This window comes from Lepidochelys kempii, chromosome 3 (assembly GCF_965140285.1).
Source record: "Lepidochelys kempii isolate rLepKem1 chromosome 3, rLepKem1.hap1, whole genome shotgun sequence".
NCBI classification, from domain to species: domain Eukaryota; kingdom Metazoa; phylum Chordata; order Testudines; family Cheloniidae; genus Lepidochelys; species Lepidochelys kempii.
This window is the reverse complement of record NC_136382.1, coordinates 149,708,921-149,722,552: the sequence shown is the minus strand read 5'-3', so window position 1 is coordinate 149,722,552 and position 13,632 is coordinate 149,708,921. Positions and strand designations below refer to the sequence as shown.

The following is a 13,632-nucleotide window of genomic DNA, read 5'->3' as shown; positions in this document are numbered from 1 at the left end:
AGCATCTGAGAAGACAATGGCAAATCCACTCACTGGGACATTGACATCTATCAGCCAACCACCCAGAGGGAGGGAGGAAGTATGTTCCCCCCGCCCCCCCAGAGCAGGACTGGAGAGATGGGAGGATAAGAGTTGGCTGCTGGAAGGAGTCAGAGCTCTCACCTGGACAGAGCTTGAACAAAGGGGTTCACTCCAGCTTGGCTGGGCTAACCAGAATGGACTATGCTTTAACCCTCAGCTCTCTAGGCTACCCCCAGGACTTCCTCTGCTGTGCTCCTGTGGACTAATAAACTGTTTTGACCATGCTGTCTGTGTGTCAATGCAAATGCTTGGTGGGGTGCACTCAACCCTGACAAGTGTACAAGTCTGTGCCAGGAGTCTATCACTGCTGGACTTGCTGATCAGAGATCACTGGGTGAAGCAGGAGTGCTGAAGACCCAGAGGTCCAGTCTAAGGAGGCAGTGAGGCCCCATGGCTTCCCCAGGGAGGAAGAGTGAGACCCCTGGGGGGCCGGGCACGCTGAAGGGGCTCCTCCTAGAGACTGTTCCAAAGTTGGTGGTGTAGCACCAGTCCTGCAGATCCGTGACAGCAAGTCAGTCCTAATGCCTAGTAGCATCCTCAGCGGGGCTCTGCTGTTGGGGGTGATGTCAGTGACTCACTAGGGGGCGCTCTGACTCCATCAGCCCCACTAGGGGAAATGCTTTCTTTCAGATGAAGCTTAAAATCAAGGTTTTCCTCCAGGCTCCAGTGTGAACAGGGGTGTTAACCCACCCACAGCCCAGGCAATGCCACTTGGCTTCCCTGATCTACCAGTTTCGGTTGCAGGCAGGATTTCCTCTGCACCTCCTGCCTGGCGGGTGCTGGGTGCAGCTGCGCCCTACAGATGGCACTTACTGAACATGGCCTCCAGCTTGACCAGGCAGCAGACGAAGTTATCGAAGTCCACGCCCAGATCTGCATCGGCATAGCGTGCTACCACAACCTGGTGCAGCTTGTTATTCAGCTTGAAGCCTGGAGGGCGGAGATGGGGGAAGCCGTTAGTCCCCAGGGGAGCGAGGGATGGGCTATAAAAAGAGGGCGCCATACCCTTTGGGTTTCAGCAACAGCTGGGAGTTGGAAACAGAATCCAGCCCATCCTGGAATAAGAGGCCGATGGGCTGGGGGACACTAGCCCTCTGTTTACAGCTCTCTCCCCCAATCTGTAGCCAGGACACTTAGTCCACTTGATCCCCTGGATTCCCTTCTGCCAGGAAGCCAGCCCCACAATGGAGTGGCTGGAGGTTGGGCCAGCCCTGCCTGGATCCCAGACTCATCTGGTCTCAAGGCACTCAGACTAGCACTGCTGTGACCACACGATTACGGACAGTACCCCCAGTGCAGAGCAGTCAGCAGACTCTGGGTACAGGAAGCCAGAACAGATCTCAGGTGTGACCCTAATGCCATGACTGGCGGACTCTGAGCTGATGGCACCAGGTGGGTATCGGGCTTGATCTAGCTGCAAGGGACTTTCACCCAGGGTCCAAGATCAACATATCCGCCTACCCCTACCCAGGAACCTTCCCCCATCCCCTCCTGATTTACCAGCTGATTCCAGAGCCATGCGCATCTCATAGGAGCTCATGGTGCCTGACGAGTCCAGGTCATGGTTGCGGAAGATTGTCTGCAATGACACAATGGGGAAGTGAAGACCAGGCTGGCACTTCCTTCCCCCCACCCCATACCCCAGCATGGAGGAGTGTGTCTCGCTCCAGCGCTCCAAAAGTCACCTCCTTACCAGCCAGCTTCGGATCTTGTTCCACAGGATCTGGAATTCCACAAGGCCAAGGCGGGCGCTGCCATCTTTCTGGGAAGCAGAGTCAAGGAGAAAGTGACCAGCCAAGGGTCTGTAACCCTGAGTGCAGGGAGGGGCAGGAAGAGGTTGGGAAGGGCAGAGGCCCTGGCCACTTGTGTTCATTCAAGATCCCAGGAAACTTTTGGCAAGAACAGGGCTTTTAGCCAGGCCAAATTCTAACCTGCTCAGTTCCATTTGGCTCCTCTCCCTCCCCTGCTGCATGAACTGGGCACAGGATCCCCTCATGCTGCTATGCTGTGCAGCAGTTAAACAGCTGTTGTGCCCCACCCCAGAGGTGGCTGTGTTTCTGCGACACTGTGTACACGCAATTTGTGAAGCGCTCTGGGATCAGAGTGGCTTTAAGAGCTGGGCTGGCATGTGCTCCCATCCATCTTGGGGTGCAGTGGATGTGGGGCTGTGGTGGTGTTTAATTCTTGCTCCCCAGTGACCATGACTCCCTGGCACTGCCCTAGTGACTCTCAGTGTGAGCCGGGAGCACAGACCAGTGGCTGTCGATTCCCACCTCCAACCCCAGCAGTCAGACAGAACAAGGGGGAGGGGGGAATGCTCTGCTCCACTGAAGGTGTCTGGGTGAGAACCTGGTATACCCTCACTCAGCACCCCTTGGGGACAGGGATCTCCCTGAAGTCTGCCCCTAGCCCAGAGATGGAGCAGGTCACTGCTGGGCAGCAAATGGTCCCAAGCCTGGTGTGTGAGATGTACTAATAGAGGGAACTGAGCGGTGGGACGCTTCCTCTCGCAAAGGGGGAGGCAGAAGAGAAACTAAGGGTGTGGCCAGGCTCTGGGCTGAAGCAGGCATAGCTCCCTGGGCAGCGGGCATGGAGAGGAAGTGAAAGCTTGTTCCAGAAAGCCTGCTGCTCCAGGCTGCACCCTGGCCAACGGGGGTCAGAGGCATTGGAGCAGGGGCCCACGGTGCTGCTGCAGCCGGGATCTAACTTCCCCCCAAGAAATGAGCATGGGCGAGGGGTACAGAGTAGACATCTGGGGAGCCATGCTGGGCTGGGCCTCTATTGAAACTACCAAACCCACCCGCCACCCCCACCTCGGGAAAAGGGGTCTCTGCCAGAAGGGTGGGTCCCCATAGGAGAGGCTCCCCCTCCCCCCAGCACGCAGCAGGATACATCCATCAGGTTGATCATGTTGCGGCAGGACTCCATACTGAACCCATCCGTCTTCAGGTCTTTGTCTGGGGGTGGGGGAAGGAGACACTGTTATTGGGAAAATGAGTCACAGAGCAGGGGAGCGAGTGAGCGAGAGCGTCCGGGATGGGGGAAGAGACCGGGGGCAGCACTTACGTCTGGTGACGACTCTGTTCAGAATAGTCTTGAGCTCGAAGACGCTGATTTCCATGTCCTGGTGGGAGGGCAGAGGATTAGCGGTGACCCATTCACTACACTCAGCTGGGCACCTGCCCCAGACTCTCTCACAAGACACCAGGGTGGTGGGTTTCCCTGGTGCCAGGCGTGGTTCAGGCCCCTGGGCCCCTCTCTGACCCTGTCACATCACCCCCAAGCAGGGATTTTCTCCCTCCCCCCAAGTGCTGCGTGATGGCCCGTGTCTGCTCTATGCTGTCAGTGAAGGAGACCTGCTGGTTTGCAGCACCTCACTGCTGGCCAAGGAAACCAGGTTATAGGTCAGAGCCAGTCTTGAGGCCAGGACCCCCGCCCCAGCTCCACTGAGGCAGCAGGAGGTACGAAGTGGGAGCAGGAAAAGACTTAGGAGCATTGGTAAGCAGGACTTCCCTACCCACAGCCTGTGGGGCCTCCATGGGAAGCTGCAGTGGGTATGGGGGCAGGCTCTTGCCCTCTAATAAAGTGGGGCATAAACTCAGGCCCAGTCCTTATGGAGTGCTCAGGCCCAGTCCTTATGGAGCTGGATTGTGCCCGACACCCAGAGGGGAGGAGGGACTGAGCCACTGAGTGATGGGTCCCCCAGCTGGGTACAGAGCGTCCCAGCCTTGCTGCAGTGAGGGTCGCGCCTCTTACACCCCTGAGATTGATGTCCACACCCCTGCTGCGGAGCCTGGGGGCTGTTCAGGGCAGGGAGCGTCTCAGCCGTGCGCGCTCGGCGCCCAGCACCACAGGGCCTGATCCTGACGAGGATAGACAACAACGGCCAGCCCCCCATTTCTGATTCACAGAACGCTCCCAGCCTGCTGCTGGCGCAAAGGGCACCGGAGGAGGGTGGGGGGTGGGGGCATGAACAGAGCCCAAAGCGGCAGCACCCACCTCTCCTGCAAGCTGCTGGAACATGTTCCTGAAAGAGCTGTCCACGTCGTCCTCCGAGATCTCCTCCTGGGGCGACGCAAACCAGGGGCAGGTTATTAAACAAGCTCTGGAGTTTCCCCTCCCACTAAAGCCGAGCTGCCATCGCACCTAGGCTCCTACTGAAAAGGACCAGCAGGGGGAGCTCTCTGCACCCCTCCTCCAGCTGCCCTTCAGCTCCCCACCCATTCTCTACTGTCACCTGCCCTCCTCCCTCAATCGCGCCCCCTTCTCTGCCCCTCAGCCCAGTTGGTCCTCTGGCCGAGGGGCCATTTCAAACTAGCACTGGGCACATGAATGCAGCCAGCCCCCAGCTGGAACTCTTTCCCCCCATGCCCCACTGTGCTGCCCTGCACCCGCACAGGCTCAGCAGGGGTAGTGTCACTAGCTTGGGTTTGGTGGCCTCTTACCTCGTCCGGCAGATCCGCGGTGATCTCCTCATCTAGCTCCCTGGGGACACAAAGGGAGACACAGTGACGGAGGGGGCAGCATGCCAGCTGGGAGGGGAGCGGAGTCCTGATAGGCGTGGAGAGCTGTGGGGGCGGTGAGCATGGCGTACCCCCTAGCATGGCTAGATCAGACAGGCCAGGAGGGTTGGGGAGAGAAACCCTAGTTCTGAGACCCCTGGAGAGAAGGGCCCAAGGAACATGACCTGGGGACCCTGTCCTACCCCTGATCTGGGGGGAAACAGACACCCAGGGGATACAAAGCACTGAGACACCTGGCAACACAGACATGGAGTGATGGGCAGGGAAGGGTCAGGCCTCTCCCCTGCAGCTGTGTAGGGCTCCGATCCCAATGCCCAAACCTGGGCGGGGACTGCCTTCCCCCACCCCTATGTCAGTATGTTCTGGAGAAGCCTCCCACTCAGCCAGATCTGCCAAGGGACCACCCAAGCCATGCCAGGCATGAGCTGGGCTATCGTGTCCCCACAGCCTGAGCTGAGACCCGGCCGCTTATCTCACATATGGACTCACTCTGTGTCTGACTGCTTTTCAGTGAAGACGCGCAGGACAAAGTCGGACTCCTTGTGCGGCTCGAAGGTGGAGGGCACGATGAGGTACTCGCCCGGGGGCAGCCGGATCTTGTTGCTAACCTCCCGGAGGTTGATGAAGGTCTCTGAGCGTGCCCGGGACTGGTTCCGCAGGAAGAACTCCTTCTTCAGGTGCACGTTCTGGCAGCCCCGGGCCTGGGGACCAGACACACCCATGGGTAACAGCCCAGCCACGGGCAGGGAGGACTTGCCCGGGGCACGAGGCACCAGACACATTAGATTATCAGCACAGCTGCAGACTCGTGGCTCTCGGGTGGAGGGTACCCATCAAACCTACCCACCCCGGACAGACCATCTCCAGGAAGTTGTTAGACTAGCCCGGCCCAGCTAATCCAGTGTCTCATCTCTCACCACTGACCAATGCAGCAGCTTCTGGAGGCAAGGAGATAACCCCTGCTCCATGTGCGCATGCACTCACTGCAGTGAGCAATTACTCCAGGGCAGGGGACTCCTGAGCCTGAGAAGGCGCCAGAATTTACCAAAGAGCCACAGTAATACATCAGCAATCCCCCAGCAGCTCCCCCCACCTGCTCCCAGCATCTCCCACCCACCAGCAGCCCTGCCAATCAGTGCCTCCCCCTCCCTCCCTGCACCTCCCGATCAGCTGTTTTGTGGCCTGCAGGAGGCTCTGGGAGGGGAGGGGGAGGAGTGAGGACAGGGCAGGCTCAGGGGAGGGGGTGGGAAGGGGTGGAGTGGGGGCAGGGCCTGTGGCAGAGCCAGGGGTTGAGCAGTGAGCATCCCCCGGCACACTGGAAAGTTGGCGCCTGTAGCTCCAGCCCCGGAGTCGGTGCCTTTACCAGGAGCCGCGTATTAACTTCTGAAGAGCCGCATGTGGCTCCGGAGCTACTCCAGGCGGTGGGGATCTTCCTGCTCAAACCTGAGCGTGCCGAGCCCCTGTGATGCTAGCCAGGCCGAGCATCAGCCAGCTCCTCCTGGTATTCCCTTGCTAAGCACACGTTGGCATGCTTTCTACTGCCAGCCTAGGGAAGGCTTGGCCAGGGGTCGCCCTAGCAGGCTGATGGAACTGATGAAAGGCTGAGGTGGGAAATTCCCAGGGCTGATGGACCTCAGGAGTCCAGGCTCTGAATTAACCCCTTCCTGCCAGCCCTAGCACTCCTCTTCTCTCACACTCCAGCGGTGGGGTTTGGCAGCTCAGGACATACCTCCTCTGGGACCTGTGGAAAGGAGGAGAGAGAGATCAGGACCTGTTTGTGGGGAGCGGAGCCCCTGCCTGCTGCCTCTTGCGCTCAGTGCTGAATGGGGGGCGAGTGAGGAAAGTCACCCCACTAACAGGGCTTGTGGGATCCCTTCACTGGCTCTCTCTGGAGCTCAGCAGTGCTGCCCACATGTGGGTTGGGATGGGGCACTCCCCACCCCTAGGGAGTACCGAGCAACACCCAGGGGCTTACCTCGTAGACCGCAAAGCCAATGGTGTGCATGTCGCCCCCCACCTTCCGCTCCTTCCGCCGGTGCTTCTGCATCAAGGCCACCAGGAAACTGCAGGCCACCTCATCGTCCTCGGGGTCATCGTCCTCCTCCAGGAGCTTGATCTTGAACTGGGGGTTAATCCAGAACGTGGCTGCAGGAAAGAGGAGGCGGGATAATGCATTGGGTGAGCAGGCCCCACAGCCTCCTCCCACATTGCACCCACTTCTCCACAGCGAATGCTACACAAGGGGTAGGCTCCTACATCCCCCCCAGTGTCTCTGATCACCAGCCACTCCCTCCTTATCACAGGGCTCAGATTCGCTGGGCTACACAGTTTGTTCCTTGCCCAGGGGCTGCCCCCTGCCAGAGCAGAGACAGGCCCCACAACCCCAACCCCATGGCAGACCCACTCCCAGAGCATCACTGTGCTCCCTGCTCACACACACATGAAAACTGGAGTCTTAGGGTATGTCTACCCTGCAATGTAAGCCCAGGGTTAGTAGAACTTGAGTTTGTGAACCTAGGGCTTGAGCGTCTACACTCATTTGTAACCCCAAACTGTTGAACCCTGGGCCCCAACCTGGGTCTCCATTAGGTGGGCACAAGTCCAGCTATCTATACCCCAGACTTCCTAGTGCCCTTCCAAAAACGTGGCTGCTTTAGCCCTTTGTTTGTGGTGCATTGTGGGAAAACCTGACTGCCCACCAAACCTGGCTGTCCAGAGGACAATGGAATTTGGCCCGTGGGATACTTTTGGCAGACTCCCAGTGCAGCATCTACACTGCAGAGCAACAGAGCTTGAACCCTGGGTCCTGGATTGACTCAGGCTTGGATCCCCCACCCCTCTGGGGTCTTGGGTTTGAGCCCTAGGTTTGTGTGATTTGTGTGTGGACGGAAAGGGGATTAGGCCTGAGTCTGAATTCAAACCCTAGGCTTACACTGCAGTGTAGACATACCCTTAAGGAACAGGCTGGTGGTGGGTGGTACCTGCGTGGTTCCTGCAGCCCCCTGCTGTGCTGCCTCGGCGCCAGGAACCCTCGAACAGGGTCGTGTGCCACTTGCTCAGGCCGTCCTTGTCCAGGGCATCAGGGGTCAGATTACAGATCTCTAACCTGGAGAACTCCCTCATGAAATCCTTGAAAGCCATCCTGAACATGGGGGAGGGGAGGCAGACAAAAGACTGAGACTCCACCCAGTTCAGGTCTCTCCTCCAGGGGGTTTCTTCAGCGGTGCTGGGGGGGCTCCCAGTTTCCCATCCACGGGGCCCTCGCTTTCTTGGCTCTAACCCCCTTCCTGTGCCCCACTACTCAGGAGCTCTCTGACAGGGAAGAGTTACAGGGGCCACACTCAGGCGGTCCCATCCAGCCCACCCCCCATTACTGTCTGAGCCAGCAATGCTTGGGGCCAGCAAAGGTTATTCCCTCACATTCCTGTCCCAGCCCTATTTGCTATCACCACCCCAACAAGGCTGAGTGCAGAGGGGGGCTCCTCTGGGTTCATTGACAGCAGCCTGGAATAAGTGTCCCTCCTGCTGGCCCAAGCCCCACGCAGCCCAGCTGGGGTCCTTCGTATCATCAGCCTGGCTGCGTCCCGCCCTGAGCATAGGGTCCCTTAGCAGAGCTGCGCGCCGTGAAGCCCTCTGCCAATCCTCCAGCTCTACTTCCATCTTCGGGGCAACAAACCCCACCGGACTCCCTTGCCCTAACTCTGGGCCAAGAAGCAGGTGCTCTCAATGGCACGCTGGGGAGGGGGAAAGGCACAGCAGGACCACCACGGCAACAGCCTGCAACTGGGACAGGGGCGACAGGCCGTGGCGTGTGGACGTGCTACAACAGGCCCCGCTCGCACGCCTGGAGGGCTGGTTAGTTCCATAGCGTCTGGCTGGGTGGAAGGGCCGCAGAGGAGCAGAGTTATTAACTGGGGAGATGAAGACACTTTCCTAAGCTCCTGATTTGGTAGGAATTCAGCCCATTAGGACAAAGCATGTGATTCCCCGAGGATCAGAACCTTGTGGCCCCACCCCCCGTCTGGAACAGGTGCAGGCTGCCCTGCCTGCTGGAGAGTGGCACCATCTGTCTCTGCAGATACTCACCAGAACTCACCATCCTCCATTTTCAGCTGCAGCTCCTCCCTCTGGGTGGGGTCCACGTTGTCCCACTCAGAAGAGCTGGGATGGCAGGAGAGAGGCGGTTAGATAGGGGACACTAATACTGAACTGTGCCACCCCCCCCGACACGCCCCAGTGCCAGACACTTCAGAGCCCACCCTGGAGCTGCACCTTTATCTGCCGCAGGCGCATCACGCGCTGCAAGCTCTCTCTTAGCAGTGCCATGCAAACAGCACCTGGACTGCACACTACAAGACCATACAATACCAGCATGGCACCCGTTTCTCACCCACCCGTCGCACCAGGCTCCGGTCCACTCCACCTGACCCCAGGGATTTCTGATGCGAATGAGCTGTTCCTGGCGACCCCGGTACTCCACCTGGCAAAATTCAGAGGTCAAAGGTTAAACTGATGCCACTGGCTGAGCCATGTAATTTCTCTTGGTCCCAGGCAGCCACTCACCTCAGTGAAGCCTGTGACAGAGTAGGCATGCCCCTTCACCAGCTTCTTGAAGGTCACTGCTTCCATATCAAAGGCACTTGTGATCTGAGGGGAGAGGACAAGGAATTGGTGCATCTCCCCCTGTCCAGAGCCAGCACCTCCTCCTCTAGCTAAGGAGACACGGACACATGCTGCCTTCCCACAGAGAACCCCCATCCCAAGCTGCTCCAGCCCCGGTGAGGGGCAGGGCACCATCAACCAGAGGATCAGGGCTGGTGATGTGGGCCAATCTATTCAACTCCCCGCGACAGCCACCCACCCAGCCCCTGCTCCCTCTCACTGCAGCAGTTGCAACAAGGGCTCTGCTGGAGGGATAGCTGCAATGTGACACATTAGGAGGGGTTGAGAGGGCAGGGGGAGATGAATGAATACTGCCCACTTTGTGGATGCCTATAAAAAAAACACACCTAGAGCAGAGGTTGGGGGAGGAGGAAAGAATCCCTCTACTTCACAGTACATCCCCTGGGACCCTTCAGGCTGGGGGCTAATGCTGAAGCCCCCACTCTCTGGCTCCTCTCCTCAGAGGTTTGGATTGACCTGCCCCCGCAGTTGTTTAGGGGATTTTGGTTTTATGGCCCCCACATACCCACTTGGAAATGGCAGATCAGTGCGTGCCGATTCAAAATTTCACCACAAGGGGGCATATGCCTGCTCCAAAACCCTCCAATGGGGCAGAGGGGCATGAATGATCTCTCTGCACCCACGAGCCTCCCCTGCCAGCAAGACTGGTCCCATCCAGATCCCCTGCCTGACGTACCTACAGAGACTGTGAACCAGCTTTGTTCCCCAGCCCTTGCTTCTGGGGCTCAACAGGGGGCCATGCTGTCCTCAGGTGGGGGTGATCTGGGTGGGGCACCCCTGAAGCTACGGCCAGCCCTGCTGAGATGGTGGGAAGATACCAGCTGGGAGCTACCCGCTCTATCAAGGGCCTTGTGACACAGCTAAGGAGGATTTTACACCTACCCCCTTGGCAGCTGGGCATGGAGGGGGACGCAGGGAGCAATCTGGCCTCAGAGCCTGAGGTGGAAGGAGAAGGGGCCCCAAGCTCCCCACAACCCCTTAAGGAAGGGCAGGAAAGAGGAGCACCCCTTACGTCGATGGAGCAGCCAAGCAGGGATCCTCTATCGAGCGCCTTGTGGATGATCCTGGATAGGTTGCGGGGTGGCCGCTTGAGATCGTACATTTCTGACACGCCGCCAGTGAAGTCCTCAAAGCCCTCCGTGGTGCTACCCCCTGACAGGGCCTCATAGGAGCCGTTCAGTCTGCACACCAGACAGAGCCAGAGGATGAGCGGGAGGCCAGGGCAGACAGCAGTGGGACTCAGCAGCTGCTCCCCAGATCAGAGGAGCAAGCCCACTGGAGGAGACACCCCCAGGACAAGATCCCCAGAGATGTGCTCTCCGCTCAGTCCCTCGCCCTCTCGGACCCCACTGGCCCCAGGCCCAGCAGGGTGACACTCACTTGGCATAGGCCTTCTCCAGCAGGGCACTCCAGAACTCGGAGCACTCTGCCGAGTGCACAAACACCAGCTCCCCGTCCTTGGTTGGTAACCGGTCGTCAACCACCACGTCCACCCACTCGCCGAACTGCCAGATCTGGGGAGGAAGGAGAGTCTGGGGTGAGTGGGACAGGACCAGACTCCCGTGGACAGGGACAGCTGCAGAGCTTGGGGAAGAGAGGGGCCATGATAGGGCCCAGGAGTTACTCAGTGTAGATGGTCCTAGGCCAGGGCCATGGGGGAGGCTTGGATTCCACTCCGAGGCCTGGACCTACCTCGAGGGGCTCTGCAGCACCTGTTGTGGGGTGGGGAACTGCCCTGCCCTGGGCCTTACCTGGAAGTGGAAGATTCCAGCATAGTCCTCCTGGAAGCTCTGTCCATGGGGCACCACGCGGTGCAGGAGATCCTCGTTGAGGGTGAGGGAACCAATGGCAGCCAACAGCCAGCAGTCACCTGGAGAGCAGGGAGCTGGGATCAGCCACCAGACCTGCCCCCAGCCTCTCCCTTCCTACAGCTTCCCTGCTGAGTCACTGAGACCAGAGATTGTAACCCTCCCCACTTCTACCTCACCCCCCTCCCGCCCTGGGCAGCGCCACATGGGATCCTCCAGCCTGCTGCCCATTATGATACAAGCGCCAGTTGCATCCCCTGGACCCACAGAACCCACTGAAGGAGTTAACAGGGGAGTGTGTGAGGGGAGTTACAGCAACTTCCTCCCAGGGATGCTCCACCCCCACAACACCCCTGATTAGCCATGTGGAGGCAAAAGGATGTGCCCCCCCCCCACCCGCCATCCTCCCATGTGCTCTGCAGGAAGGGACCAAGGGCCTGGTGAGGTAGCACTGACTGAGGGGGATGGAAACACAGCCCCCACACAGCCCCCATGCACATGCTGCCCCAAGATCCAAGCCAGGCATTGGGCACTGTGTCCAGGGGTTCACACTCCTCCCCAGAGCATCCGGGAATAATGGGGGAGGGCAGGAACTGCTGGGAGGCCAGCCAGCTTGTGCCTCACCCCCAGCTGCTCCTGTCAGTCAGAAGGGAACAAGCCAGGCTGCTCTGCTGCAGGCGGGAACCAGGCCATGAGTGACAAGCAGCTGAGGGCGGAGACAACTGGGCGCCAGGGGAGACAGATAGGGTTACCACCTCCAAAATGCCAAAAAACTGGCATCCCCTCCCGCATGAGGCAAGCCCAACCCACAACCACAAGGCAACTCTGCAGCTCCCCCTCCCCCAACTGCCACTTAAAGCATCTATGTCTAGTATATAATATCCATGTAAAAAAGAAAAAACCTGGCGGATTAAATTATTTTTCTGGCAACTGGCAAATCCAACAGGGAAATGGCACAAGCTGGGAGGGGCGGGGGAGCAGCAGAGAGTGGGCACAGGCTGGCAGGGGTGGGGATTCATAGATATTAAGGTCCAAAGGGACTATTATGATCATCTAGTCTGACCTCCTGCACAATGCAGACCAAAGAATTTCACCCACCCAGTCCTGCAAAAAACCTCTCACCTATGTCCAAGCTACCGAAGCCCTCAAATCGTGGTTTAAAGACTTCAAGGAGCAGAGAATCCTCCAGCAAGTGACCCGTGCCCCACGCTACAGAGGAAGGCGAAAAACCTCCAGGGCCTCTTCCAATCTGCCCTGGAGGAAAATTCCTTCCCAACCCCAAATATGGCAATCAGCTGAACCCTGAGCATGTGGGCAAGATTCACCAGCCAGATACCCAGGAAAGAATTTTCTGCAGTAACTCAGATCCCACCCCATCTAACATCCCATCACAGGCCATTGGGCCTATTTACCATGAATATTTAAAGATCAATTAATGGGATGCAAAGGGAGTGCCCAGGAGGCAGAACAGGGAAGCTCCCAGCAGGAGAAGAACCAGGCCTGGACTAGGGGACCCTGGACTGGACTTGGTGGCGGGGGGCATGCCCTGGACCGGACTCAGGAGCAGGGCCTGGTTTTGATATCCCTTTGGGAATTGTAAATATAGCCACGGCACCGGCACCAACTCACACACCATCACCACAGCAACCCTCAAGCCACTGGCTGCCCGCCCCTTGTGACTCAGCTCCCTAGCAACTTCCTGCCCGGGCGTGGCCAGGCCCAGAACACCCGCCACCCGCTCCACTCACGAATCCCAGCCGGGTGGAGGCAGCAGTGCCTGCCATGGGGACACCACAGAGTGGCCCAACCTCACCCCCGCTGGGCCAATGCCCCGCAATCCTGGCTACCAACTCCCCCTGCTTGTCCAGTCCTGTGGCCCCACCCCCAGCTCCACCAATGCCCCTCATTCCTGACCCACAGCCCTCCCCATCTTACCATTCCAGTCTTGGCCCATTCACCCAGCTCTGCCTATGCCTCTTGATCCTGGCCTGCAGCCTCCCACCTCTGCTCTGGCCATGGCTCTTTCCTGGACAGACTCTCATGTACTAACTGCAATTTTGGGCCCAGTTTTGGCTGCTGTAAGGGAGTTGGGGATCCTGCTACTCTCTTTCTAGAGACTGTACCCAGCCGGGCTCTGTGGCTCCCCATGCAGGTCATGCTGCTGTGCCATGGCAGCTTCGACATTCCCAGAGCCCCCAAGGGGTGCAACAAACTAGACACAGTAATCACTTCCCCAGACATTGAAAGGCAGCCATCTCGGGGGTGGAACATAGCAGCTGTTTAACACACATCAGCACACAGTATTTTAGGAGACCCTGCTCTCGAGATCCACATGTTCAGACCGTATCTAAATCCTGCCACTTCTTCCTACGCAGCATTTAAAAAAATCTGGCTACACTATCAAAACCATCATCATCTCCCATCATCACTGCTCCTTGACAAATGCTTGGAAGTGTCCAAGTTCACAAGGGTGTTGTAGGTCTGGAGTGTATTTATAGGAGTGTTGTATGGAAGACACAGGAGGTAACTGTCCTGCC

General features: G+C 58.4%; 1 protein-coding gene across 1 annotated transcript in view; it reads right to left on the bottom strand.

Moving 5' to 3' along the window:
- CAPN11 (calpain 11) overlaps positions 1 to 13,632 on the bottom strand; it is a 29,834-nt gene that overhangs the window by 3,324 nt on the left and 12,878 nt on the right. Inside the window, exons 4-20 of the mRNA XM_073338495.2 lie at positions 11,039 to 11,157; positions 10,668 to 10,801; positions 10,300 to 10,468; positions 9,168 to 9,251; positions 8,999 to 9,084; positions 8,691 to 8,765; positions 7,586 to 7,746; positions 6,580 to 6,749; positions 6,334 to 6,345; positions 5,094 to 5,305; positions 4,527 to 4,566; positions 4,081 to 4,146; positions 3,148 to 3,205; positions 2,974 to 3,038; positions 1,775 to 1,843; positions 1,582 to 1,660; positions 895 to 1,011 (exon numbers count right to left, since the gene is read on the bottom strand). Coding sequence (XP_073194596.1) covers positions 895 to 1,011; positions 1,582 to 1,660; positions 1,775 to 1,843; positions 2,974 to 3,038; positions 3,148 to 3,205; positions 4,081 to 4,146; positions 4,527 to 4,566; positions 5,094 to 5,305; positions 6,334 to 6,345; positions 6,580 to 6,749; positions 7,586 to 7,746; positions 8,691 to 8,765; positions 8,999 to 9,084; positions 9,168 to 9,251; positions 10,300 to 10,468; positions 10,668 to 10,801; positions 11,039 to 11,157 — 1,716 coding nt within the window. The remainder of the gene's footprint in view (positions 1 to 894; positions 1,012 to 1,581; positions 1,661 to 1,774; positions 1,844 to 2,973; positions 3,039 to 3,147; positions 3,206 to 4,080; positions 4,147 to 4,526; positions 4,567 to 5,093; positions 5,306 to 6,333; positions 6,346 to 6,579; positions 6,750 to 7,585; positions 7,747 to 8,690; positions 8,766 to 8,998; positions 9,085 to 9,167; positions 9,252 to 10,299; positions 10,469 to 10,667; positions 10,802 to 11,038; positions 11,158 to 13,632) is intronic.